The following is a 27,951-nucleotide window of genomic DNA, read 5'->3' as shown; positions in this document are numbered from 1 at the left end:
AAACCGAGTAACAAGTTCCATGTCTTTTACCTACGTCGCAGTTTTAAAAACAGCAAAACATGCAATTTATGTCGTCCTCTCGTTTTGGGAAGAACAATTGTAAAATTTGAAAACAGAGGGGATCATAGCATTCGAGCAAGCTCTGTTGAAGGAGGGGTGGAGTGGAGGGGTAGAAGCTCGAGTAGGGGCTGGGGGGGGGGGGGGTAGGAGCTCCTTCACTCCACCCTTACTCCAATAGATCTTCCTCGCAGGCTTATGGCATCACCAAAGTCCCAACGTTCATGTTGTAGTATTCATGACAGCAATGCATGTATGTTGTCCTCATTTTTGCGGCACTTTTTGATCCTTCTGTCTTGTTCTTTCAACAAGTGTTCGATTTCTAGGGAAGAAAACATGAAATGTCAATGCCATCATACATAGGGTGCATGGAAGCAGATACAAAAAAGAAAGCCGAATAATAACAACAACCAAAATAGAACAAGCACAAAAAATTAAGAATTTAACTGGTGGAATACTAACAAAAAGAGCACATTGTTTTATTTTATTTTTTTTTTTCAATAAATTTAGATTATGGAAGAGGTTTTTTTGAAACTCATTTATAATTCATCAAGTTTAAACCAAGGAACATCTTGTGCTCGCCCTTATGCGTCTTGCATATTCTATCAATTTGTTATAAAACTTGTTCTTCGCCATGGCCTAATTTTCCCATAAATGAATGCCTTCTCCTAGCTTGTTATCTTCGAATTTCCCATAAATGCATGGTCATGTAACCTCATGAACAGAGAACAATATCCTTATCTGATTATTGCATGGGACAGAACCATTCTCAACCTCATGGTTTATTTTAAGAGTTGAACATGAAAATGTGCCTATGTACAAGGCATGCATACCTCTGTTTTTCTTGGTGAGTTGCTGTCCAGTTTGTGCAAGAGATTGCAAGATCATCTCTGCGCGTCTGTAAGCTGGTTCGTTTGCTGATGGATTTGTCTTTATGGGCCCTGATACTGGAACGAAAGGTACATTGTCAAGAATTTAAACGTCAGCAAAAACTACAAAACAGGAGAAAAGAATTGCGAATAAAAGAAAGCGAAACAGATCAAAAAAAAAAAAAAAAAAAAAAAAAATAGACGGGTAAGGAAGGGTGGAGTGATGTAGGCAAACAGACTATTACCGGCTCCAAAAGCTCTCTCATCTAGTTTCCTTGAAGTCAGGTCTTCTTGTTTTCTGTGACCGTATGAATCCCGCGCAGAATTCGTATCGCTACCTCGTTTCCTGACTTTCACGTTCTGGGCAACTGGGCGCGAGTGTTTCTTTGATGAAGACACAGTGTCAGACATTTGACTTGAACTCGGCTGACTACTGGTTACCGAGGACGCATTTGACGTCGGATTCCAAGAATGAGCCGTGTTCAAGACTTCCCGTGAAATTACAGTGTCTGCAGTAGACGTTGACTGGTTGACTAAAAGCGACGTGACATCAGAGTTATCGCTTTGAATCGATAAAGACAGTGGTGAAGGTGGCCTGTGAAATATTTGTGAATGTTCACTAAGTGCGTCGCTGCTGGCAGCACTGTCTTTCTTCGGAGATGAACTGTGCAGCGGAAGAGCAAAGTCATTAACATCCTCGCTAACGTCGTCGAGTTCGTAACTGGTGCTTAATCTCGAATTTAAATCTGTTGACGAAGCGGCTTCTTCTCTGTCAAATTCACGTTTGTAGTCACTAGAAACAACAGGTTTAGGGCGCAGGATTCGCTCGTTTTGGGTTGTATTTCGATGCTTTCTCTCAGACCGTTCATCGCCTTGTCTTTTGCCTTTAGTCATTGGATCACAATTTTCCTTTCCAGGGTCGACCTCAGAAGCGATGTTTCTCCGACCCTTTGTCCTAGATTCCGGTTCTTCAGGGTGTACAGGGCCATCATCCAACAGTGCTCGCTCAGTAGGAGGCCCGTGGGACGCAAACGCAGTAGTCGGAGTCTTGCCAGGGGTCCCATTTTGAGACACATGAGCTTGAAAACTTATGATCAGGCTTCGTACTTCATGTAGTAACTTCTTCAGGTCCTCTGTAACTTCGTCGTTCTTTCTTGAAGAAGCTTCACTTGTCTGTAGACTTAAAATGCAGATAAGAATTTACGGGCACAAAAACGATTTACTACAAATCTTTATTCACTAAACGCATAGTCCCGCCAATAGCCACGAGAGAAACTAACACAGCAACAGAATCCTTACCTCCCTGGACTGTCCACCTTGTGTTAGCTGCCCAGTCTCCAACTCCGCCACTTCGGGCTGTGAGCCTTGGGGAAGAGGTAGAACCGACCGTGGCAAAACGCTCTTTTGAGGGAACATAACATTGCTGAAATTCGCTTGAGTCGCCAGCGGAGGCCATCTAGAGGTAACAAGTAAATAACACAAGATAGAACAAGAACAGAAGTTACCGGGAAATCGCATTTTTTTCTCCAGATTGTTCTAACGGTGGAAACGTTGCCCACGGGAAATTCACGTGACGATCACACCCTGAATAACAATACGTATTATTAATAATATTGTTTTAATTATTTTCTGGCACCCTCCAGTAGTCTGCATCTTTCAGAGTATTGCGTGACGAGAACTGTTGTGCGATGATCCAAACAACGTTTGGCTCTTGCAGTCGGCAATGAATTAAAACTAGACTTCACTTCCTGGTCACAGAACAAATACGTGCAAGATCCATACCTAAATCCAGTGTTCAGTTTTGTCAAAAGCTCAACCAGCGATGCAGCTTCTGGCCTGAGTGAAAGAGGAGCCTTTGAAGTCCGCTCAAGTTCCTTGAATAACAAACCAATCAATGATTTCAATTACATGTTGTAAAGTGTGTTTCGATATAAAAGCTCCCAGATCCCATTTTACCAATCTCGTTCCCAAGGCCGCGTTCTTTTTAGTTAGGACCAACAAATTGAGACCCCTGGGAGAAATTGGAAGATGAGCCATCATTAGACACAGCGGTTAATCTCAGTACGCGTCTTTAGAAGCCGTTATTTGACTTGAACGAAAATCGGTTGAAAATCAACCGGAACCAGGATTTTCTGGTTTTGGCTTTTTATTAGCACAGAGCGTCGTACGTTCGGTCTCCGCTGACCGAAAACGCGCGAGCTCTGGGAACGAGATTGCCATTTATCCCGCATGCAACGCTAGGTAACGTGAAATCTGAATCCAGCTTACACTGGCTAAAATTACAGGTACTGTAGAATTCTACTAGAATACTGATGAAATTGCTTCGGTCCGATTCGGACTTCGTGGCGTACCTTAACTTCGAGCGAGTGCTTCAGTTTTAGCCTGGCCATCTCTTGTTCCATCTTCTCGATCACACCTTGCGAGTCGGCGTGTTTGAGAGCAGCCTTCGAAAAGAAAGACGTATATTATATAAAGAAGTCTATATTTCCAAACGACTTTGGAAATATAGAGTTTTACTTGACTTCTTCAAAATGTCAATTCCCTGACTTTTCCCTGTCCTTGAAGAAATTTTTTTCCCCTGACCATTTCACAACCCTATGATGTGCAATTGAATGAGCGATGTTGCTATCCATTACTCATTATCCATCTGTTTGAAAGGTAGAAGGCAGTGGAACTTGTCGTAACTGAACTCCCTTAGTTCTAGAATGTGTTCGCTTACGGCAGGTTAAATATACAATCAAACCTGTATTAAACGGACACCCTTGGGACCCTCACTAGTGTCCGCTTAATACAGGCTGTCCCCTCTAAGCAGGTTCTAATATATTGTGCAATAATAATTAATTATTAATCCTTTTGTAACTCAGTGTAACACAGTGTAAGATCAAAGACTTCTCATAGCACAATGTCCAGTCAGTCAATGAATCAATCTGGAATAATCCATTTAGCTTAAAAAATATCGCTGAACCATGTTAAAGGAGTCTGAGCTGAGCTTTCAGAAGTAGAAGCTCTTGAAGTGTCCGCTTATTGCAGGTTTTGTGCAACGAAATGGCTTGATATTGGTGTCCGCTAAATGCAGGTTTATTTCACGGTGAATGTAGGAAGAAAAGTTTGGGACTCAAGCTGGTGTCCACTTAATAGAGGGTGTTCGCTTAATGTGGGGTCCGCTTAATACAAGTTTCGCTGTATCTATTCTTCTATGTAGCTGGGACCGTGGGAGGGGCGTTGGCCTCATGGTTAGCACGCTCCACTCCGGATTGAGCGCTCTGGGTTCGAGCTCTGGCAGGGGATATTTTGTTGTGTTGTGTTCTTTAGGAAGACACTCTATTCTGACGTGCACAAATCGGTCCTGGCGAATTAAATGCTGGGGATAGCCCTGAGATGGACTAGCGTCCCATCCAGGGGTGGGGAGAGAAAAAATACTCCTAGTCGCTTCATGCTACTGAAGCCGCAGTTAAGTGCCGGCCTGATGTGCCGCTTGGCTCGTCTGCAGACTTTTTGGCAGGGAACATCACTAATTGTCTATTTATGGAAGGCGTCCATCTACAGGAATTCAGAAGTAATTATAAATTACGAACATGGGTGTCCATAGCCATTCATTCGTTTATTATCGCACCTTTTCAAGCGCTTGCTCCATGTGGTTAATCTGCTTTTTGTATTCATCATTCTGTTCTCGGATCGTTCGCAGCTCGAACTCCAGCTGGTCTCGCTCAACCGTCAGTTGTTTAACCGTTCCCGACAATTCGCTGCTTCTCCTCTCGTAATAGCGTGCGTCCTAAAGCAACAGAGAAACCAGTGAGAGAACTAAAAGTTGAGTTATCGCCCAACGGGAGAGCATATCATTTATGGCATCCACCGCTACCAGTCTTCAATAAAATTGTTTCCTACCTTGGAAGCTGTATTTAGGCTTTCTGTCAACCAATGGATTCTTTAAAAAAGATAATAACACGACATTTTTTGCAAGCAATCAAGCGTGTGACAGAATAACGTACATGTAAAATAACACTCGTAAGTCTGGCTGATAATATGATTACATCAATGGCAACTTACTTGTTTTGTAGGGCGTCCAATTCTCCACGCTTCGCGGTCACTTCCTGTTGCATGGCTCCAGCCACTCGAACAGCTGCAATGTAAGTACAATATTATAAGAGTCTTTAGCTTTAGGCAAATGTCATAGTCTAAAAAGTGCCGATATTGCTGCAAAGTTGGCTATAGCAAACAATACTATAATGATAATGAGTTGTTCTACATGAAGCCCAAAGTGAGAGCGCCCAGTAATATTAAGCTGCGACTTATGCAGATGACATACCTTTGCCACTCATGTCGCCCTTTGTCTTCAGTAATTTTCGCGTCAAAGCTAAATCTTGTTCCGAACCTTGTAAACCAAAGGAGAAATACATTTGCAGAAAGGCAGTGAAATGTTGACATACAGAATTTTCTCCAAATCCAGGAAATGCCAATGAAAGTAAATGTGCAAACAACAACAACATCGAAAAAAGATATCACAGGAGATAAACCAGGAAGCAAAAACGGAAGACCGCGAATAGTTCTTACTTTTCTTTTACAGATCCTGGGGAAGGAAGCGATAGAGCAAGCAGAGAAAAGGACAACTTCCCCTTGTTACTCTCTCTTTTGATTTTTACTCAATGACAAGTATACGAAATAAAATATCTAAAGCTCCTACCAGTCAAATGTAAAGAGACTAGGATTATGACTCGAGAATATTGAGTTTGTTTAAGAATGATGTATTTTATCTCTGGCTGCCTGTAGGTACCATAATGCTGGTGACGGCAAGGGTATTTGAGAAAGTATTACTGATTATATACCTTTTAGTCGAGAGAGCAATTTAGTGATCTCTTTCTCGCGTTCTCCGTGTTTTCCTTCAACCAGAGAACTCAACGAGCCATTCTCGTCCTTCAACTTCGTCACCTCAATTTGCCGCAGCTTTAGCTCCGCCATGATGTTACTTCGTTCCTCCATCATGGCGTCTAATTCTTCTTGTTTGATTTGTAAACTGTTTGACACGGAGTTTTTCTCTTCTTCCAACTCCTTGACTCGCTTATCCTTGGCTCTCAATTTCTTGGCCAATATTTCGCGATGACTTTTCATTTCCTCCACCTCGCCGATTCTTTCTTCCAACGTTCGTATTAACTGTTCTCTCTCCCGTTGAAGCGAATCACCCGTTTGGCTATTCCTCTCCAGAATTTCTGCCAGATTAGTCTCCTGCGCTTGAAAGTTCGCTATTGTCCTCTCCCTTTCATTGAGTTGAGTCTGAAGTTTTTCAACACAATTTTCAGCCTCTAGCAAGCCTTTTGATTTTAATTCTAAGGAATTTGTTAATTCTTCGACTTGCCTGTGCAAATTGGAAACACCGCTGCGTGTTTTCTCAAGTTCCTCAGCTAAACGAATTTTCTCTTCTCTTACAACATTCATTTCTTTAGTTCTCAGTTCTAAATCGTTCTTCAGTTTGACGTTTTCCTCTTGTTCTTTGGCTAATTCGAGTCTTTTATTTTCTAAATCCGCTGTCAAGGTTGAAATATTTTGATTTGACTTAGTAAGCTCGTTTAAAATGCCATCGAGCCGAGCGTTTGCTCTCTCTCTTTCCTGATTAAGCGCCTTTTCCACTTCAATTTCCCTCAGTCGCGCACTCTCTTCGCGTATGTCTGTCACTAACATTTCCTTCTCTGCGACACTGGCTCTTAAATTGTTCGCTTCTTCGCTGCACTTTTCCTGAAGAATAGTCAACTCTTTGCTTAGTTCTTCGTTCTTTTTCTCTGCTACTTGTCGAAGTTTTTCCAGTGCAATGAGTTTGTCGTTCAGCGCAATAACGTTTGCTTGTTCCTGTGAAACTCGAGCGAGTAAGTTTTGTTTCTCGTCTTTTACGACTTGAAGTTCGGCTGTCAATTCACGAACAGAAAGTTCCAGTTCTTTGGACTAAACGAAAAATAAAAGAACCACTATAATTCTGGCAAGGATTAAAGTTAAAATATAGTATCATGCTGGATTGAAAGCGTCTGAATGATCCAGCAACAGACAAGTATACAAATATGCCAGTTATCTGTTTTCATGTGACTGAAACCGCTGAGAAACAAGATAAAAGGGTACCCACCTTAGTTTGAAATTGCTCCGTGCTTTCGTTGCTTGATTTTTTGGACTTTTCAAGCTCTAGCTCAAGCCATTTCACTTTGTCTTCCATAGCGGACACTTCTGTTTGGTGTTGTTCTCTGAGTAATAACACATTAGAAATGATAGCAAAAATGAAAGAAGGAAAGGTCGACAGGGCATGAAGTATTTCCCACCGGCGCGTAGTCGCGGAAAATAGCGGTTGGTTAACATTGTGGGACACGATAACGAAAGCACTTTAATTTCTGCAGTGAATAATCGTGTCTGTATGTACAATATAGTCTACACCTAGGCAAGGTGAATTTTAATGTAAAAAAAATATATATATTAATTTAGTTATAAGCACTAAGCGAATAACAATGTGTGAGTCAACAGAAACGCCACGGACCTGAGTTTGTCTGTTTCTTGTTGTAAAGTCTCCAGCTCTTTTTTAACAAGCGTTATCTTGTTAGCTGAAGATTCTAACGCTTGGCCATGCTCCTTCTCCAACTTTGAGATCCTAAAGTTAGTAGTAGAAAAATCAATGAGAAGGTATATGTCTTAACTTAAAATTCAATTCCACATTAAATTACACTCGGATCACCTTTATGAAAAAAATGTCCGTAAAGAGTGATTGCCCCGGTGATAAAAGTTCTGAAAGGAACTGTTAATTCTATTCAGAACTAAATATAAATGTACCTTACCCTATTGTTACTCCTGGGTTCAGATCATAAACCAATAAATTTGGTATCTGAATACTATATAGCCTACCCGACAATTTTCTTTCGTTTTTTAACTCCTTCCTCCTGTTTTCTTTTTGTCTTTTTTAGCACCCTCTAGGTCCACCCCTCAATTATTTTCACTTGTCTTATCCGTTTCAGATCAAATGAATGGAACATTCTCTTACTTCGCCTTGAATTCTCTCTGCATTTCGTCTTGTTTCTTATCCGTTTGTTCTCTACTGCTCTTGAGCCCTGCCTCAACCTGCCACAAGCACAAAATATTGAAGGTAAAATGCCAAATTGAAAGATTGTTTCAGACTGATATGGAAGTCTTTTAAGCTGTCATGGGCAAATCTAAACTATGAAAGGAGGTCCTTATTATTTGAAAGCGAGTAGCCTTTTGTCTCCGTGTCAAAACGAGTCTTCGTGCGAAACTATTCTTACCCCTAAAGGTTCATTTCCAGGCAAATCAAACTCATTTCCGTGTGACAGGTTTTGCACGAGCACTAGTTTTAAAACAGAGGCACAACCAAACTCGGAAATGCCTATTGTTCAGGTTCTTTGTTCATGTTAGCTTCCTTGATGAACACATACATACCATGTAATATCTAGGTGTATACAATCACTGTAAGTTACAAAACATTACGCAACCAGCTCTTTACCCCATCCAGCTTTGACTGTAGTGTCTCCTTCTCGTTATCATCCTCGAAAAGACACTTTTGGAGGATTTCAATAAGCGCGTCACCGATCTGAGTCACAGAAACATTGCTCTCCAGTGCACTAGTTACTAAGCCTGAACGAAATCTTCTCTTTTCCTCCTCGAGTGATATGCGCTTTATTTTGTCAAAGAAAGACTTGTGACCAGCTAAGTCTTTTTCGAGTTCGCTCACACTGGATTCCATGGAATTTAAGTCCTGAAATAAAGCAAGAAAAAGTTCATTTTATTGAAGGTTATGTACAGTGTATAGCATTTCAGCGTTCGGCTCACCTTTGAGTCACGCACGTGAGCGGCGAAGAGCAAAGCGATCCGGCGGGAAGGAGTCTGGTGAAGAGGCGTCTCGCGGCTTCGCGCTAAGGGCTACGCCGCGCGCGCTTGTACTCCAACGTGAGCCTCCTCCCAGGCTATTCGAGTGAGCCAGCATGTGAACGCACGTGAAAATCACTTTTAACTGATCTTGCGAAGAATGAGTGGCACACTCGTACTCTATGAATCAAGTCCCCAACGACGAAACAGTCACTAAAAACGCACCTACACGTACATGACTGATGTTTCTTAACAGGACTTGTAAAAACCCGCCTCATAACAAAATGCAGGTCTCAGAAGAAACGAGACTGTCAATTTTCATTGAGCAATAAAGTTTACCACTGCTGAACACACCTTGTCCTTTGCATCTATGATCTGTTGTTGTTTTCTCAGTCCAGCTTCCAGTTGATGAATTAACTGTAATTGACCCGCGGCTTCGTTTTCTCTGAACAATAGATACATTTCATAAAAGCAACAAAGGAGGTTAAATGTATTACTTTTAACAAAAGACCAATTTACTGAATTATATGTAGATTCCTTTCGATCTTTCAAGCCCGGCCTTTATCATAAAGGCCGGGCTTGAAAGTCGTGTCATGCCTCAGCAGACATTTTCGCAGCTGCGTTGGTTTTTGCGTACATTATACAATTTATTCCAGAGGAAGAATGGCTGTCATGCCGGCTAAGTCACGAAAATTGCATGTCTGTTATGTATCTCAGATGGCAATGACTTCTCATTTACAAACATAATGTGATCTGATTAAATCATTTTTTTTAAATCAATTACATTTCAAAAATAATAGCACAATAAAGGAATTTCACATTTGGTGAAATCATCACTTCATTGAGCTTCAAATTCCTCGCATCTTTTTCAGTTTTGGCCACAAAGGTTTGAAGACAAACTCACATGTAATGTAATATAATTTAACATTTTCTTTTTACAATGAACATTTTTTTACCTGAGGGCAAGAACGTGATCCCTTCCTGCCACAGTTTCTTTCAAGCGATTTTCTAACTCACTGACCACCTCTCTGTAATATGCATCTTGCTTTGCGCAAAGCTCTGTGGTCTGTAAGGAGATACATGTGGAAATTGCTAAATTTAGAGTTTGAGATATCATGCCTTTCAAAAATAAGAATCCCACTGACATAATTACCATTTTTAACTTTCTTTTCAAATCCTCCATCTGAGCATTGGATTCTCGAAGACCAAACTCTGTTCCAATGTTTCCAAATCCTGAAACCGGGTACCCAACAGTCCTGGTACCCAAACCTCCAGTTCGAAGAGGTCCACCACCATAAGTGGAGCTAATACTGGGACTGAGGTGAGAAATTACAGAGTCATCACTGTGTCACTTAATTTCCTTTAGTGGATTAGACAGCAGACAGTATACTGTGTGTACAACATAGCCCTTTCGAGGAGCAGGGAGGTTAAGAGCTCCTGAGGGTGCCAGACAAGTATCAAAGAGTGTTCTCAAGTATGGCACAGTTCAGTTCAAGGGGTTCATTCACTTTTTTTGTACTTACAGCTCAACTCTCGCCTTGTGATCACCCTGCTAATATGGACACCCACTATTATGAACAGAAGCTACATCCCCAGTTGACGCTACAGTAAAATGTACAGAAATGACTCCCCCTAATACAGTCTCCCACTATTGCAGAATTTTGGACACTTGTTTTTTGTTTTTCTCTTGTTACAATGAACAACTTGAATGACATAATTATTCTGCAGTCTTGTAGTAATAATTATTACTAGTTTGTACACTATTTTGACCCATATTATGAACTGGAGTAAATATTTACTACACATTATACGCAACTGGAATTAAGAGTATAGCAGTACATGTATCAGTGACACTTTATAAATGAATATTGTCATTTTTATTGCACCCTGCTCTTGCGGACTCTCACTACTATGGACACCAATTGACAGCCTAGCAGGTGTCCCTACTAATGAGAGTGGACTGTACATGTACATATGGGCAATTCCACTATCACGGAGATTACATTCAGACTCAATTTTGAAACTTTAATTTAGCACAGACAGAGTATAAAAAGGAGTTGTCCAGTTTTCCATTTATGAACATGTTTGTGCCTACTGACATGTCAATTGGGCTGCACAATTTTTCCAGTTGACTAATTTCTATTAGTATCACCCAACGAGTGGACTAACGCAAATCCTGCATTTTAATTGGCTACGCTACTAGAGGACTATTAGTAATAGTCCTCGAGTAGCGAAACTGGCGCGATCGAGCGTGACACTTTCTTTCGTTTCATTCCCAAATAAATATTTCTTCAACTTGCATTTGCTAAATAACATTATTGTTGCCTTTTCTGTCTGAGTAGTTGGGTGATACTAAAACAATTAGACCCTTCGCCCTCAAGGGCCATGGGTCAATAGCCCATTCGGCTTCGCCTCATGGGCTATTGACCCGTAGCCCGCAAGGGCTACAGTTCTAATTGTTAATGAGAGATATAGAGCGAAAAAACACTGTTACGGACGTTACATAAAAAAAACAACCACAATTTTCCTGTGAAGTATCAGGGGGTTTTGAATGAACTGTTCAAAATATATGCAGTTTAGTGGTTGTGTGACCCAACAAGGCTGATTTAATTTGAACTGACATTCACAATTTTGCAAGGGTATTTGAACTTAAATGTCATGGACGTTACACTGTGTGAATCATTGCCAAGTATAGAAAACAAATGAGCTTTTCTGTATAGTTCTCAGTCATGTAAGGCAAGATAGGCAAATATTTTATGTCATTTTGAATGAAACTGGTTGGCCCTTCATGTAAAAACCCTGAAATATCACAGCACAGTTTGGGGGACACAACATGCTTTTTACATCAAGTATAACCTGCATTTGAGCCTGCTTTTGGCATTCTGGGCCTGGAAACTTACATTGGTCACCAGAATAATAACTTATTTTGTCAGAGAATAGAAAAAAATGGCAGTTTTGTTCAATTCAAGGTTTCTTTACAGAGTTGGCACAACTATTTATTATTGGCCTAGACAAAGGAAACAAAAGGGTCCTCTTTTCAAACATTTCTGTGGAAAAAAACTCTTGAAAGTAATAGGATACATAAAAGGGTATAAAAATTGTTAAAAATGACTATGTTCATCAGAATGGCAGAACCTCCTCTATTGTTGAAATTTCAGAATAGTTAACAACCCACTTGAAAGCTGCTGTCTTTGTCAAAATGTTTGTTAGGCAAACTAGAGCAAATCTAGAAGGACATATGGTCTTGTGGTGTAATGGAATAGCTTTTAAGAACCATTTCAAAATGTTTTTACTTAACTTCAAGTAGTGTAACGTCCACGATGTAACATCCAGAACAATGTTTTGCTGCCATTATTTTAAAAATGTTGTTGTTTATCAGAAATTTCTTTTTACCAAAGTGTTTCTATTGGATATCTAGCTGTGCGACAAGAATGGTTTTAAAATCTTTCTGGTTGTTATTTTGGAAAAGAAAAAAGATTGTTAAAGCATTGCGGACATTATGTCGGTGACAAAACTTATTTTTTTTATGTACATCTACTTTTTAAAAAAGTTCAGGGTGAATTTTATATCACTCATGTATTAACTCCAGTGAGGGACTTTTTCTGATACAAGTGTCCCTTATATTTTCCAAGTTTGATACAGCAAGTTAAAAAATTTAGTTCTTGCCTGTTGTTTGCTGTAAAAAACAAATACTTGCTTTGGGACCCCCCCCCCCCCCCTGATAACATGTCACAAGGGAGCTGAAATTTACTTTTCTGTGTACTTTAACTTGTCCATAATGTAGAACAGGGTATAATTTCATGTGCAACTGCTTTTCAAAGTCTGGATTCTGACATCACTCATGTGGAATTGCCCATATACATGTACAGCTTTCCTGACCAAAGCTGTCCTGAAAAAAGGAAACAACAAGACATACATGCTTACGAGGTATGAAATTATGCTGAAAGGTACAATGCATTATGGGTAGTGTTGGTTCACTGTTGTTAGATCAGAGTTGAGTTCACAGTGCTTCAGCTGAAAGGAAAGGAAAGATGAAAGCATGTACTAATGCTATCTTCACCTATCAAGCTGAAACACAGAAACTGCAAACTTAATGATGAAATAAAAACCACTACTACCCGTAGCAGAGGTTCCTAGATCTACTGTTATAATGGCCATGCATGCTTTTATGCTTTCATACTTTTGTGCGACAACATGTCTCAATATAGCTGCTAATAATTTGTACTCAATATACATTTTGCTAATTATTAACAGCACACGCTGTAAAGTATCTAATGACTGTATGAACTTACTAGTTACCAGAGGGTTTAGTCCTGGAAGGGAAATCAGTTTGTTGTGAAATGCCAGAAAACAGATCTTTCTCCTTGTGCTGTTAACATGAGAATAACATCAGTGTTTTCAGTAGTGTTATATATCACAGAACATACTGAGAACTAACTTGCATACTCTTGAAGTCCAGGGTTTTCTCACATGAGCTACTGGGCTGTCATTAAGGGCTGTCACCCATTACACTGTTATAGCTGAGTATGCTACAAAATGTAGATGGGTCCCTGTCATTACAGGTGAACTTGTTGCCTGTTGTTGGTAAAATTCACCAACAGAACAACAAGTTTGTCACTAGTGAGGTAGGGCTCGAAAAAAAGTGCCCTCCCGTTGTCCAAGACAAGTAGATTTTCCTGGGCAAGTAACTTTTCATTCTCACTTGCACCATGGGTAAGGGTCCAGGCAAGTCATCTGCAAACAAAATCATTAAAAGCGCAAACTAAGATTTGCCCAGGGTTAGTAAATTTTGAGTGCTACTTGTCCCAAGGGCAAGCTGGAATTCAAGGGTTTTTTTTAGCCCTGTGAAGCTTAAGATCAAGGTAACAGGTGACTCAAAATATGGCCCAATGACAGTCTTTCATGACTTCCATTGCAACCATGTTGGGCATGTATATATACATGTATGTAGTAATTATCCAATTTCAGAAGCACCTGCAAATAGCTAAAATTGTTGATGAATATACATTTAATGCAAGGAAGTCCTACAGTTCCCACTGATAGAAGGTCTTGTATTGTATTGTGTTGACTATTGTATTACATTTTTCCAGACCATGTGTACTGCTTGGCCTGGTCATTGTCAACCCTTTAGTCAAAATTAACTTACTTCCATGTTTTCAAGATCGACTCTGAGTTGGTCAACCTCACTGGCCTTTGATATCAGGTGTCCTTGAAGGTCTTTGATAGCACCAAACTACAATGTATGAGGTGAATGGATAGAGAAAATCATTTGTGTGATACAAATAAACTTCATGGAGTTTAAATTACATTTAATTTAATAAAAAACAGATTAGATAGTGAATAGCGCAGCCAATCAGAGAATGGCATTCATGATAGAACACTAGTAGATTTAACCTAAAACTTGATAGAAACACAGAACATGTTTTCTATTTCTGAAATAAAATTATTGAAACTACAAAAAATATCTGTAAGTTTAAGGCAACTGGATGTTGACATTCCTTCATGACATACAAACACTTTATCCACTTGTCGGCCAACTTGATTTCTTATCACGCTGTCAAGGTCTTCTGGTGCTCTTTCAATTCCAGCAGGATTGGCCAGCCTTTGAGTAGCTGGTTAAAACAAAAGGAGAAAAACAAAAAAATTGACATGGTTCGAAAAAAGGACTGTCTGGTCATCTGGGACAAGTAGATTTTCCTGTTGGACAAGTAACTTTTCATTCTCACTTGCCTGATGGAAAAGGGCAAGTCATCTGCCAACTAAATTAAAAAAATAATAAACTAAGACTTTGCCCAGGGGAAGCAAAATTTGAGAGCTAATTGTCCAAAGGGCAAGCTGGGAATCAATTTTTTTCAAGCCATGATTGAGAGAAGGAATAGTCAGGAAATGGCTTGCGGATACATTATGGTGTGTCTACTTAGGCCCGCGTTGCACCAGAGCCAATTTTGTTTGTACAAGTACTAAATCTGTAAACAAGTAGCATAAAATGAGTGCGACCCTCAGTTTCAAAAACTTGCCAAATTTTTGCGGACTGCCAAAATTTCGCCAATCTTCAAAGAAGCCGAAGTGCTGCCTCGGAGGTTTCCAAGTTTTGGCAAAGCAAACAGTTTTGTTTTTTAACCATTAAACTGTCATATTTTTTAAAACATGTCCGGATAAAATTATGGCGAGAAAATAACTTTGACAGCTTCATGTAGTCCAGTTTGGCGTGTGCGATGGCAGGGCAAGATCTCTTTTTACCTGGTCCATCTGACGCTTTTTACAGTTATTTCAATGCAAACGAGGAATATGAGCGGTGTGTTTATTCAAATTCTTGTGACTTGCACCCTGGATACAGTTACTGGCAGCAATTTGAAGAGATGGCTTCAGCTAGACAATCTTCTTCGATTGCAAGTGGTGCAAGCAACAACACAAATGCGCAAGCCCAGCAAAACTGCACGTCCCATTAATGGGCCGAAAATCACGAGTTGCTGAAGAGGGGAGAGTCAAGAACATGCAGCGTAAAGAAAAATCTGGGAAGAGTTAATTGAGAAATATACATCTTATGACGTATATTTCAATCAGGAACATTTTGGTTCCAACATGTTGGTCTAATGTGAGCACTGCCAAAATTTGGAACTTTTTCCCAATTTTTTTTCCTCCCCAAAAATTGGAAATATTTGAATTCGCTCTAGTGCGGTGCGGCCCGGCCCTTTGTGAAAGAAATTTGTGTTAATACAATATCAAGGAGAGAGGTGAAGAGGATAAGAAAGTAAGCAGTTACAGTGCAGAAACACTGTCCTAATAATCATGTACCGAACAGTGGACAATTAAACTAGCACTGTTATTAAACTAAGTGGTATTTACAAAATCTTTTTAAAAAGGTAGAATTAAAATTTTAGGATCATAACAGAGTAAAGAATTCTTTTCTGCTCTCCAAACGTTAAAGGTAATAGCTGTTATTACAGTTGAGTCCATGGTATAGCGGTATTAGCTGCAGAGTGCACGAAAGCAAGGCTTTCGGGTCAACATTCCAAGAGAATACAAGCGCCTTATGAGAAAACTTCGAGAAAAATAATAATAATTATGGGTTCCTCTCTGGATTTTGCATTTTTCTCACAAGAGAGGCTACAACTACTCAGCGGAAACTGTCCTCGTCATTTGACAAAGCTTAGGCTGAGATCATGGCTTTCATACCATGCAGAAACAGCAAAAGATGGCAAACCTCATGCGACAACGAAAACAACTCTTGAAGATGTCGCTGACAGTTACTTTTGTTTCCGGGGTGTGTGTTTCACCTGCCAGTGTTGTTACTGCCCTTCGCTTCGCCTACAAACGTGAACTAATGCACAGGTGAGCAGTGGGATGTAAGATCGTTCTTCCTGCCCTACTTTCGTGCAAGAATAACAGTTTTTTGCCCTCTCAAACGTATATAACGTTTTCTTTTTTGTAGAGTTGTGACTTACATAAAAAATGGATGGGAAAACAATTTCACTGAAAGTTGGAAACACTTTGCATCTGATGCGAAAAATAAAGTTGTTTCCTCGTCGAGCACGAGTTCTCCGAACACTCTACACGAGTTCCCACAGGCTGCAAACTGATGTTCCATCCAGAGGGCTGAATTTCCACTGTCCACAATTGAGAACATGATGAATCACTTTATTAAGAGAAAATCAGGAGATAATGAAGGCAATAAAGACTATAAGAATTTAAATTTAAATAGTAAGGCATTTGGATTATTCAGACATGGTCATGTACAAAATATCGAAGTTGTCACTACTGAAAATGGAGACGTGATCCATATAAAGTACAAGCTCAATGTTACCATGATCAATTCCAGAGAGCAAGCTGGTGAGATCACCTATGCCTGCTGCAGTCAGGATCTAGTTTTGTAACATCCCAGAGATGCAGCTTTTTCAAGATTGTACTCCACTGAGAGTTGTTATTGTATACAGTAATACAGTAATACTTAAACTGAAAAAAAATGCAAAAATGCAATGTAAACCTGTTATGTTAGGAAAAGAGTAAAGACGTGTTTTGTTATTATTTGATATAACTGAAATGAAGAAGAGAAAAATACATGTAGTTGTCCATTGATCATGGTGATGTGTAAATAAGCTGAAAATCTGCCAACACAAGACTTGAGGGCACACCCCTTTCACCCCACCCCTTCCCTACTGGAACTGGTAGCTTAGGTCAATGCTAACAAAAAGAGGATCTCGTGTGACTGAAAACAATGACATGAAGCATGTAGCCTTGTCCCATGTGTTCAACGCAGTTATTCTGTATTTTACTATTACATATTTGAAGGCAGAGTTCATTTGTCACATCTTAATCAAGGAAGGTACTTTTTTAAGTAAATATGCTAATTGCAACAATCTATTTATGAAACATGCAATGCAACTGTGCTTGTAAGCTTCTTAACTCTACAAAGTCCTCTTCTAATAAGATACCTCACCAAGGGCCTAGAGGCCTGAACCAAACCCTAGGGCACTAGATATAATAGAGGAAAAACTATCTAAAGGCAGACTTTTACTTTACAAGAGGTGGCAAAAAATTAGTGAACATTGCACACACAAAGAAAATCATGTCAATAAGGCCACTCTTGCATAGAGTTGTTGGAATGAAGTCTAAAATATGGTAGTTCTTTACACATTCAATTGCACATTCGACAGGAATTCTGAGGGTTGCAATCCTTCGGGTTGCCAGAATTTCCTGTTTAGTAAACTGTCCTGACTGATTCATGAAGGAACATTCACCTTGACACCTTTCAAGGCTAACATTTCTTGAATATTGAACCCCCGATCTACCATGACCTCATCTCCTCGCTGTAATTTGTCAATAAAACCAGATTTACTGGTTATTTCCTTATCAGAAATACAGCCACCATAGAGATCTGAAATAAAAACAAACACTGCCACTTGGAGTAATACCGACCAATGCCTTGAGGGTATTAGTGTTCTTGTAAGTTGAAAATGTGAGCTGCTGTGCTTCTGGGTTACTAGGTTTTTCTATGTACATTTCAGCTGCATCAATGATTACTGTTGTTCCCTTGTACTTGTTTTTGAAGCATGCAGGCTTGTGTAACTCAATTATTTGTCTGTCAGGGAAAATATCTAATTCTTTGAATCTGTAGTACATAAGCTTTGTCCAAGTGACAATATTAGTTACTTGGAGCTAAATCCTCCTCAAGTAGACCAACTTTGTGGCGATATAATACAAGGAAAAATTCCTCCTCCACTGACAAGGTCCTTTTTGGGCCTGCCTTCTCTCTTTTTTGAGCATCATTTTGTTCAGTGTTGCTGTACACAAGTTTAGAGGCTGCATCCCTACCTAAAAAGCTAAGAGCTATGCTGAAAACTCCATAGTTTGGAAACCCAGTATAGAATCTCAACAACTTTGAATTACTCTTAATGTTATCAATGTTAAAGAGACTTTGTTGGAACATGCTTTCCAACTCTTTCCTAAGCTCTCGTCCTAGTTCAAGTTGTTTCATTTTTCAATAAGTTCTTCTTGGAGTTCCTTCCTCTGAACCTCTAAACATTCATTTAAGCGCTTCACTTCTTCTTCCTTTTCTTTAAGCTGCTCCATTGAAAGTTCTTCTTTGCTTTTAACCACCTCAGCTTTATCAGCAGTGACACTAGGAAATACACATTCTTGACATGGCATATTAACAGATTCTAATTCAACTAAATTATTGACAGGGTTAGACTGAGAGTTCAGTATAACTTCATCTTTGACTTGGTGCTTTGTTGTCTCATGTGCAGCGGAGCGATAAACAGGAGCTTTCCGCCTTGACTTTTCCTCCGATGAAAAACTGAATCTTTTAGGAACAGATCCACTTTTCAGATACCTTTTTCCTCCCACACACCACATAAAACAATCTTCAGAAAAGTGCTCACTGCAGAGGTAAGAATTTTTCGACACAGGAGGGTCTTTTCTCTTCATTTTAAGCAACCAAGTTCGAAGAAGCTTAGCATTGTTTACAGGTAAAGAATGCCACGACAGTTTTGAACATTCGGGCTTGTTACTTCTGTTAACACATCCATAAGCAATGCAGTGCCTTACCATGCTTTTCACGACAGAATATGGCTAGATGAACGACCAGATCCACAAACACAAACGAAGAGAACAGTCCACAGGTCAAAAGAACGGACGATTCTTTGTTGAGGTGTTTTCAGTTGACCCGAAAGCCTTGCTTTCGCGCGCACTGAAAGTAATATCGCTGAAACGTGGGCTCAACTGTAATAACAGCTATTGATTAAGCTCATATTGTTATGACCAAATCAATGCCAAGAAGTGGCAAATTATGCCATCACCCAAACAGAGGAAATAATTATTAATGCAATTAAAGTAAAAACCTGACCAAAACTAGACTAAGGCCCGGTCCAAACGCCACTCTACTCATGTGCCGAGCCAAACTTGATAAAGTACGACTTTAGAGTGACTTCGGAGCAACCGCTGGTTCAGACAGCGTACTTGCATCGCACTTAATTCGGGAAGCCAGTGGTAACAATTTTCGACGAGAAAATATGTGTTCTGAATTCAAGAACTCTGTCCAAACAGAAAAGCTGACAAAAATTTCGCTGTTATAGCAATATTTAGGGAAGCAAATTCAAACTCAAGGTTCAGGGTTTGCAATTAGACAGGTTTTCTCTTGGGTAATTCGACTTGTTAAAGGGAAATCTCATAAGCTGGGCTATTATCATGCAGGAAAGGCAAAAACTGAATTTGCGTTAAAGGAACTCGCTTATACAGTTCCGTTTCTTATAAATCGAAGACATACTGGTATTTTGTTGTCTTTATTTTTAGCGACGACTTTGAGCTTCATGCATGACTGGTCTTGCCACTCAATTTTGAGCCAATCACGAGTCCTGTTCTATGAAAAATACCTTACAGTAATTTATAGCTGTATGCATTAGGTTCGACACATGAGGAGAACGCCGTATGAATCAGCTGCTGCTCCAACGTCACATGTGACATACCCTGCCGCATTTAATGTTGTTTGCCGCACCAAACCTAACCTGCCTGATTCAAACTGATTCAAATGCCGCTCTTCTGCAGTACTTAACTCATCAGTTAGGTTTGGCGCATGAATGGAGCGGCGTTTGGAACTGGCCTAACAATTCTAGAAACAGACTCTTTACTACGCTGCCTGAACGAGACGCCATACCAGGTAAGCCATGTGTAATATTTCTAAAAATAGTCTCAACCTGCAACCTCAGGCATGTACGCGCTTGTCAAAGTGTATATACGTTAAAGTTTGCGACATACATGTAGTTGTCCGACAAGAACTCATCGATATATCGCGCAAACGATTAAACAGACTGCATTATACTTACCAACACCGTCAGTTGTAACAGAAGCAGAAGAAAACGGAAAATGAGCGTTCGATTCCGCAGTCACAGTAACATCAGTCGGCTTCTGTCCGATTTTTGGCGGTCGTAACAAAGGCGAAGGTATGTTAGGGATGTTGGGAATATCGGAGCCCAAACGATATGGATAAGCTGAGGAGTTATTGCGTCCTCCTCGGACGTCTCCACCTCCCTCGTTGCTGGTTCCGGTTGATGTCGTTTCCACCGGTAAAGTGACAGAAGCAGTTAGGGACGGTTTCGTTATAAGCTTATCTGTTGTATTCGAAGCAGCCATTGCATTCCAACCGATAAAAAAGCGGTGGACTGGTCTAAGGTGTGAAGCTTATGTACAATGTCACTCGTGCCATAGGTAAAGTTAAGCACTGAAGTTGCTCCAACGTATTTTTCCCTTGCAATCGCCAGGAGAATTTGAACTCTATTCAAAATACGCTTCGTCCGCCATTTTGTAACCGTCATTCGATGGAACGATAAGAACTGGGAACGACAACATCTTGGCTAGCTCCAGATTTCTACCAACCGACCGAAAAGGCGCGGCAAAATAAAGACATCGTTCCCAGGCTCCTGGAAGAGCAAATGTTATGCCGGGCACGCAGAATAAGGTGTCACAGCGATTTGGCTATCCCCGTGTTTTGGGTACCCCCGTAGCCAAATCCCTAGTGTTTTGGGTACCCAAAACACTGAAAGTGTTAAATACCACAGACTGGGGCAAGTGAAATCATGCATAATTCTGCTCAAAAACCATTTATATTCTTACGAAGCTTTGTCTCAATAAATAAAAGCTTTCTTAATCTTGATATAAACACATAACGTCGCTGAAAATAGTCGCAATTTATAACAGACTGTCCGATCCTAGTCCGCATTTATAACGACATACAAAACCGTATTCACGCGCCAAAGCTCCTTGTATGAGTATGCCCTTAGTGCCTATCGATAATCCTTGAAATGCACGTCATTTTAAACAAGAAAGGCGCATTCTAAACCTCGGATAGTTCGGCCATTGAATAAAATCAATATGCGAGCGGGCACACTGAGATACGGCCGTCACGCAACATGCCGTTCTCAAGCTGTGACTGACCTCTGTGTATGTTGCCTGTCTGAAATAAACTTTGTCTCAGACTTGTTTATTTATCGCTCTTTCCTTGATTATCTCTCCTATTACTTTCCTTTGCAATGTGCCTGCTTCTTATTGTTTCTTTAATTTCGGGTAGCCAAATCTAAAAGGCAAAGCAAACTTACAAAGACGAAATTAATTCTAATGAGGAAAGGACTTAAGATCAAAATGCTGAACTGTAAGGGATACCCAAATCCCTAGTGATATGGGTATCCCTTTCTAGGGTGTTTGTTTGTTATCGTTTCTTTACTTCAGGCAGCCAAATCGACCGAAGATTAAAAAGGCAAAGCAAATTTTCAAAGGCGAAAGGCCTTGAAGGGGAGAAAGGACAAGAAATGCGAAAAATTAAGGGATACCCAAATCCCTAGTGATATGGGTATCCCCTTGCAATATGTTTATTTCTTATCATTTCTTTAATTCAGGGTAGCCGAATCAACAGAAGATAAAAAAGCAAAGAAAACTTACGAATACGAAAGTCATTCCAATGAGGAAAGGTCTAGAAATGCTAAAACGTAAGGGATACCCAAATCCCTAGTGATATGGGTATCCCCTTGCAATATGTTTATTTCTTATCGTTTCTTTAATTCAGGGTAGCCAAATCGACCGAAGATAAAAAAGCAAAGCAAACTTGCGAAGACGAAAGTCATTCCAACGTGGAAAGGACTAGAAATGCTAAAACGTAAGGGATACCCAAATCCCTAGTGATATGGGTATCCCCTTCCAATATGTTTATTTGTTATTGTTTCTTTAATTCAGGGTAGCCAAATCGACCAAAGTTAAAAAGGAAAAGCAAACCTGCAAAGACGAAAGTCATTCCAATGTGGAAAGGACTAGAAATGCTAAAACGTAAGGGATACACAAATCCCTAGTGATATGGGTATCCCCTTCTCGAGTGTTTGTTGTTCTTTTTTTTCTTCTTTTAATTCAGGGTATGGAAATCCACCGAAGATTAAAAGGAAAAGAAAACTTACAAAGACGAAAGTCATTCCAACGAGGAAAGGACTAGATCGAAATGCTAAACTGTAAGGGATACCCAAATCCCTAGTGATATGTGCATTCTCTTCCAATATGTTTATTTGTTATTGTTTCTTTAATTCAGGGTAGCCAAATCGACCGAAGATAAAAAGGCAAAGGAAATTTACAAAGACTTCACCATTCAACGAGGAAATGATTGGAAATGTTAAAATGTAAGGGAAAGCTGAATATTTGGTATATGTAAATCTGTAGTGATACTGGTATCCCCGTCCAATACATGGCTCTCTACCGAGAACATTCCAAACGAGAATACAGCTTTACAAATCAGCAGTTTGTTACACACTCCATCTAATATAATTATCTTGTTTTTTAGACGCGGTCTATGAAAATATAATAGGGGTAAAGGGAAATAACCAACTGTTAGGTTGACTATAATAACAAAACAAAGAAAATATAATCTAGTAGGCAATGTTGAAACTAGGCTTTATAATGTTAGGGAAAGTAGGAGAAATGACATGTCGTATGCCCTGATGAAAAATGAAATGGTCGTATGCCCTTGGCCATACGATCAAGCTCGTCTTTGGACATTTTTAAAAAAGATTGAAAACATATCTTTTTAAAATCGCCTATGACTGTTTATAATTTTTGTTGCATGAGCCGTTTTATATTGTTGTATTTCCAGCACATTTTATCCTTTTTATAGATCTTTGTTTTAGTTTGTGAGCTTCTTTTTATATGTAAAGAGCTTTTGAATATTTCATAGTATTAGCGCTATATAAATGTATAATTATTATTATTATTATTATTATTATTATTATTATTAAGGTATCCTTAGTCGACCGATCATACCCATATTTCCAGTGACATGTTATGGGTAAGGATAGGAAATTTCTAGTTTTACCTCATAATATTGCCTGAATACGGTAATTTCTTCAACCGTTTTTACTAATGATATTATGGAATCTTTGTGTCCTCTGCAGTATAGAGACAGTTGGGTACGTACTACCAGATTGGAGTCTCGGCAAACCCATAGTCAAAATTGAGTTCACAAGAAGGAGAAAAAAAAATCACTTTTTAAAACGACGCAGTATTTCACCGGTTACGTATGTCATACGGTGGGCGATCATTTTCACCGCTGGGCCAGCAACTGTCTCTCTGTCCGATCTCAAGTGCTTCGGGAAGCGACGAGCTAATTGTTCTTCCAAGGCACTTGACAAGGTTTCTGAGGCTTGCAATCGTGCGTTTAAGCTTTGTCGAAAGCTTGCAACGCCTTGATTGTCGCCTTCTTTTTCTGTGGTAAGCTCACGGAAAGCTAAATAGCCTCTTTTACCGCCTCGACCAAGGTCTGCGAGCGCTTCTTCGCTTATTTCACAAGCTTTCTTGATGATCGTTTTAAGCACGCCCTGTTTTTCTACCTCGTCGATCATTTCCTTGGCTTCCTTCTGCGCTGCTGCTTCATTTTCCGATTCACTGTTTTCGAAGAAAAAGTTAAGAAAAGTATAGTAAGGCCCTTGCACGTCGAAATACAGTTTACTGGGTTAGACACACAGAAAGCCAGCCAGCCAGCCAGCCAGCCAGACAGACAGACAGACAGACAGACGGACGGACGGACGGAAGGGTGGATGGATGGATAAATAGATAGATCGCTTGTGCTACTGCTAGTGCTAGTGCACAGTTCACCATGATACTAGCTTACCCTAGTTTTTACTGCGCATGCTTCGGTTTTAGATGGTGTGCCATTAACCATTCCGACGACTTGTATTTTCTCTCTTAAAACCAATATAACAAAAATTGACAGTAAATTAAACTACTGAAAAGACGAAGTACAAAAAACTGACAGGTGGAAAGAAAAGAACACTGACCTTAATCTTGGATCTGCGTCGCAACTTCATTCCTTCATCTTTTTCTTTTTCTTCTTCGTTCTTTACCAACGGACTGACAGATTCCTTCAGCACCGTCTGATTTTTTTCCACCGTATTACGTGAGTCAGGACCCACCTTTTCTTCAATTTGAGTGTTTCGGTTGCTGAAGTAATACAATGAAAAAACAATATTGTTATCTTTAAAATAAATCTAAACTGATCAGAACGCGTAAAGTGTGCGAAATGAGAAATTTCCTATTATTTTGTATAAGGGGTAATTTTTTTTCCCTACCGGCAACGATCAATGATCTCATCACATTTTAGAACGTTACATATTATTAGGCTCCACAGCTTTGACTGGCTTATCTGAAAGGAATGCAAAAGTTTCGTGATTCGTCAGTCACACCATATTCCATGGCATCTGTCTAATCAAAGTCGGTAGGACACGAGGGAGAACTGTTTAGTTCTTTTAGCATAACTCATTGACCAATCTATAAAGCAAATCAATATTTTGATGTGCAAACTGCAAGAAAATACGAAGTTCAAACCCCATTTTCCCTTTCATTTTTCTATCGATTGTTAGACGGCCGCTGTCATAAGCCAATCAGATTACGCGTTTCCCTTGTGGCCGCTAACATACGTACAGATTTGATTTAAGAGAAGCACGAAATATCGTTTCTTCATCGTAATAATGTATGTCGTCCTTCTCGAGGCCAAGTCGAGATGGTCGACTTCTATTACAGATAAAGGAGAGTAAGGATACTTTCCTCATTTTCATTGCATTTCAGGTTTACTTACCTTGCTGAATGGAGATTCACAATTTCCACATACGCTCTGGGCCATCTGTTCCAAAAAACAAGGATGGTAAAAACAATTTACCATAAACAACAGCCACTTTCCCATACACATGACAACGAAACACCGCGAAGAGTTCGTTAAGGGGATTCCTTATATTGCGCATCCCATCGTTAAGGGGATTCCTTATATTGCGCATCCCTACTGCGCACGATTTTTTCGTCACTAGCGCGCAAACACGAGCGCGTGAACATACACAAAATCAAGAGATTTCCTTAGCTGGACAACAAAACAAGCACAGGTTTTCTCTTAAATGATTATGGTGACCATTTTCCTATTATATAATTTGGTGTAAAAATTATTCCTTTTAACTTGAAAAATTGTAGAAAAGATTGTTTGGAAGGGAAAAAAAGGCATAGCTAGAAGTGCACAAAAAATGCAATAACGCCTCGACGAACTAACGACTAACTAATGAGAATAAAGACTCGAGGAACGTTTTGAGTGGATGCAGTTTAAAATTGTGTAGTTTTTTCCGTCGGATATATATTACATTATTACATATGCTCGAGACCAGAAAAATAGACGTTCTAACTGTCAATTTTTTTTTCAACTTCTTTATTACAAAGCTTTGCGTACAGCTACCGCGAAGTGTAACGTGAACCGATGACATATCGCACGTGATTTAGGATAAATAGAGTAATATTGGTCCAGCTTATCTCTTTTGTAAACACGGTAACCTATCCTACATTATTGTAATTTTCGACACAGTGCTTCGTAGGGAACATTCAGGAAAACTTTCGAAAAAAGGTGTAACAAATTTTATTTAGAGGGATCGTCTTGACATAATCGTTGATTGTAATGTTTTACTGGCTCGTTTATGCATTCAGCATTCAAGATGAACTGGATACTTTACCATGCAAATATCGCGTTAATGTTTGGACTAAATATTTTGTATCACGTAAATTTTTCTTCAGTCAAAAATCAACAATTTTACTAAAGATCTCCGGGGACACTCTCGGTCTACTTTAAGGCATGAATTTCTTTTTGTTACTTTTATTTCAAAAGGAGCCCATCTCAGTCCTTTCCGAGTTGAATGGTGAATGGTATATTCGGTCGATTTGGCTACCCTCAATTCGAACTAAAGAAAGGATAACATCTAGTCATATTGGACGGGGATACCCATATCACTAGAGATTTGGGTATCCCCTACATTTAGGCATTTATAGTTCTTTCCTCCCTTGAATGAATTTCGTCTTTGTAAGTTTTGTTTTCCTCTTCGTCCTCGGTTCATTTGGCTACCCTGAATTAAAGAAACAATGACAAATAAACACACTGGGAGGGGATACCCATATCACTAGGGATTTGGGTATCCCTTACATTTCAGCATTTCTAGTCCTTTCCTCATCGGGATGACTTTCGTCTTTGCAAGTTTGCTTTGTTTTTTTTTATCTCCGGTCGATTTGGCTACCCTGAATTAAAGAAACAATAACAAATAAACGCTCTAGGAGGGGATACCCATATCACTAGGGATTTGGGTATCCCTTAATTTTTCGCATTTCTATTTTCTTTTCCCCTCTTCTACGCCGTTTGTCTTTGGAAGTTTGCTCTGCCTTTTTAATCTTCGGTGGATTTGGCTACCTAAATTAAAGAAACGATAACAAACAAACACTCTAGGAAGGGATACCCATATCACTAGGGATTTGGGTATCCCTTACAATTTAGCATTTCTAGTCTTTTTCTCCCTTAAATGAATTTCGTCTTTGTAAGGTTTCTTTTCCTTTTAATCTTCGGTTCATTTGGCTACCCTGAATTAAAGAAACGAGGACAAACAAACACTCCAGAAGGGGATACCCATATCACTAGGGATTTGGGTATCCCTTACAATTTAGCATTTCGAGTCCTTTTCTCTCTTGATTGACGTTCGACTTTGCAAGTTTGCTTTGCCTTTCTATCTTCGGTCGATTTGGCTACCCTGAATTAAAGAAATGATTGCAAGCCAACACTTCAGAAGGGGATACCCAAATCACTAGGAATTTGGGTATCCTACTTTTACTTGTTTCCCCTGTCCAAAGATTTAAGCCTTGTCCACTTTATTTATACTTATTTTAGATTTCTTCCCAAAACAAAGGAAAAAAAACCTCGTTAAATGGCATAGAGAACTGTTCGCCGGCAAAATCTAATGGGAGGGATGGTCAAGGAAAGAGCGATAAATAAACAAGTCTAAGACAAAATTTATTTCAGACAGGCAGCATACACTGAGGTCAGTCACAGCTTGAGACTAGTGTGCATATTGCGTGACGACCGTATCTCAGTGTGTTCGTTCGCATATTGATTAAATTTAATTGCCGAACTATACGAGGTTTAGAATGTGCCTTTCGTGTTTAAAATAACGGCATTTCAAGGGTTATCGATAGGCACCAAGCGCATGTTCATACAAGGCACTTTGGCGCGCGAATTCGGTTTTGCATGTCGTTATACTGCGGACTCGGATCAGACAGTCTGTTCTAAATTGCGACTATTTTCAGCGACGTGTTGTCTTTATATCAAGTAAAATAATGCTTTAATTTATTGAGACAAAGTTTAGTAAGAAGATAATTGGGTTTTGAGCACACTTGTGGATGATTTCACTTGTCCCAGTCTTAAGCTTTCAGTGTTTTGGGTATCCCCACTGGGGATACCCAAAACACTAGGGATTTGGGTACGGGGGTACCCAAAACTCAGGGATACCCAAATCACTGTGACAGAGGCATTTTGAAGTTTAGGAAAACTGCTAAACACCACCTAAGCGGCGTTCTGCTCGAGCATCGTTAAACAAATTTTCTACGCCTCAAGCGTGCATTATACCCTCTTCCATTTGTGGCATAAAGGGGTCCATTAGCCTACGTAGGTCAAATGGTCTTTCCTGAAGCAGAACGCAAAAAAGAAATCAAGCATGTTCTCTTGGCAGAACAGACTGGGCGAAAACCGTGTAGAAATATACCTCATACATAAATAATGTTAGGAAGCAAACACTGCTGCCGTGGGTAATGGTGTTCAGAAAAGAGCCTACTACACGAGGGTCAGTTACAAAGTCCGACAGATCCC

At 39.7% G+C, this 27,951-nt stretch overlaps 1 protein-coding gene across 4 annotated transcripts; it reads right to left on the bottom strand.

Annotated features, from left to right (window-relative positions):
• Positions 1–190: 190 nt before the first annotated feature.
• Positions 191–20,547, bottom strand: LOC145497729 (uncharacterized). Of its 4 annotated transcripts, XM_081477568.1 has the most exons (22): positions 20,093–20,547; positions 14,283–14,383; positions 13,918–14,004; positions 13,064–13,140; positions 9,925–10,087; positions 9,728–9,837; positions 9,126–9,216; positions 8,410–8,661; positions 7,933–8,009; positions 7,435–7,545; positions 7,033–7,147; positions 5,750–6,857; positions 5,233–5,298; positions 4,974–5,046; positions 4,812–4,851; positions 4,540–4,698; positions 3,278–3,370; positions 2,709–2,800; positions 2,226–2,382; positions 1,172–2,099; positions 891–1,004; positions 191–379 (listed from the first exon to the last, which is right to left on the bottom strand). In XM_081477568.1, exons 1-22 carry the CDS (start codon positions 20,397–20,399, stop codon positions 294–296), a joined length of 4,407 nt encoding a protein of 1,468 aa, XP_081333694.1. In that variant the 5' UTR covers positions 20,400–20,547; the 3' UTR covers positions 191–293. The 4 variants fall into 4 exon arrangements, with proteins under 4 accessions (XP_081333694.1, XP_081333692.1, XP_081333695.1 ...); XM_081477566.1 differs by having other exon boundaries at positions 9,728–10,087; XM_081477569.1 differs by lacking the exon at positions 3,278–3,370 and having other exon boundaries at positions 9,728–10,087.
• Between the last annotated feature and the right edge of the window lie 7,404 nt (positions 20,548–27,951).

Source organism: Orbicella franksi, chromosome 9 (genome assembly GCF_964199315.1).
Source record: "Orbicella franksi chromosome 9, jaOrbFran1.1, whole genome shotgun sequence".
Classification (NCBI taxonomy): domain Eukaryota; kingdom Metazoa; phylum Cnidaria; class Anthozoa; order Scleractinia; family Merulinidae; genus Orbicella; species Orbicella franksi.
This window is presented reverse-complemented; position numbering and strand designations above follow the sequence as displayed.

Coding starts and splice junctions, on each gene's coding strand:
- LOC145497729 (XM_081477566.1), bottom strand. CDS start 20,399: ATGGCTGCTTCGAATACAACAGATAAGCTTATAACGAAACCGTCCCTA. Junction 5,299..5,749: donor ATTGCTCTCTCGACTAAAAG/GTATATAATCAG, acceptor TTGGTTTACAAG/GTTCGGAACAAGATTTAGCT. Junction 2,383..2,708: donor AAACTGAACACTGGATTTAG/GTATGGATCTTG, acceptor TGTTACCTCTAG/ATGGCCTCCGCTGGCGACTC.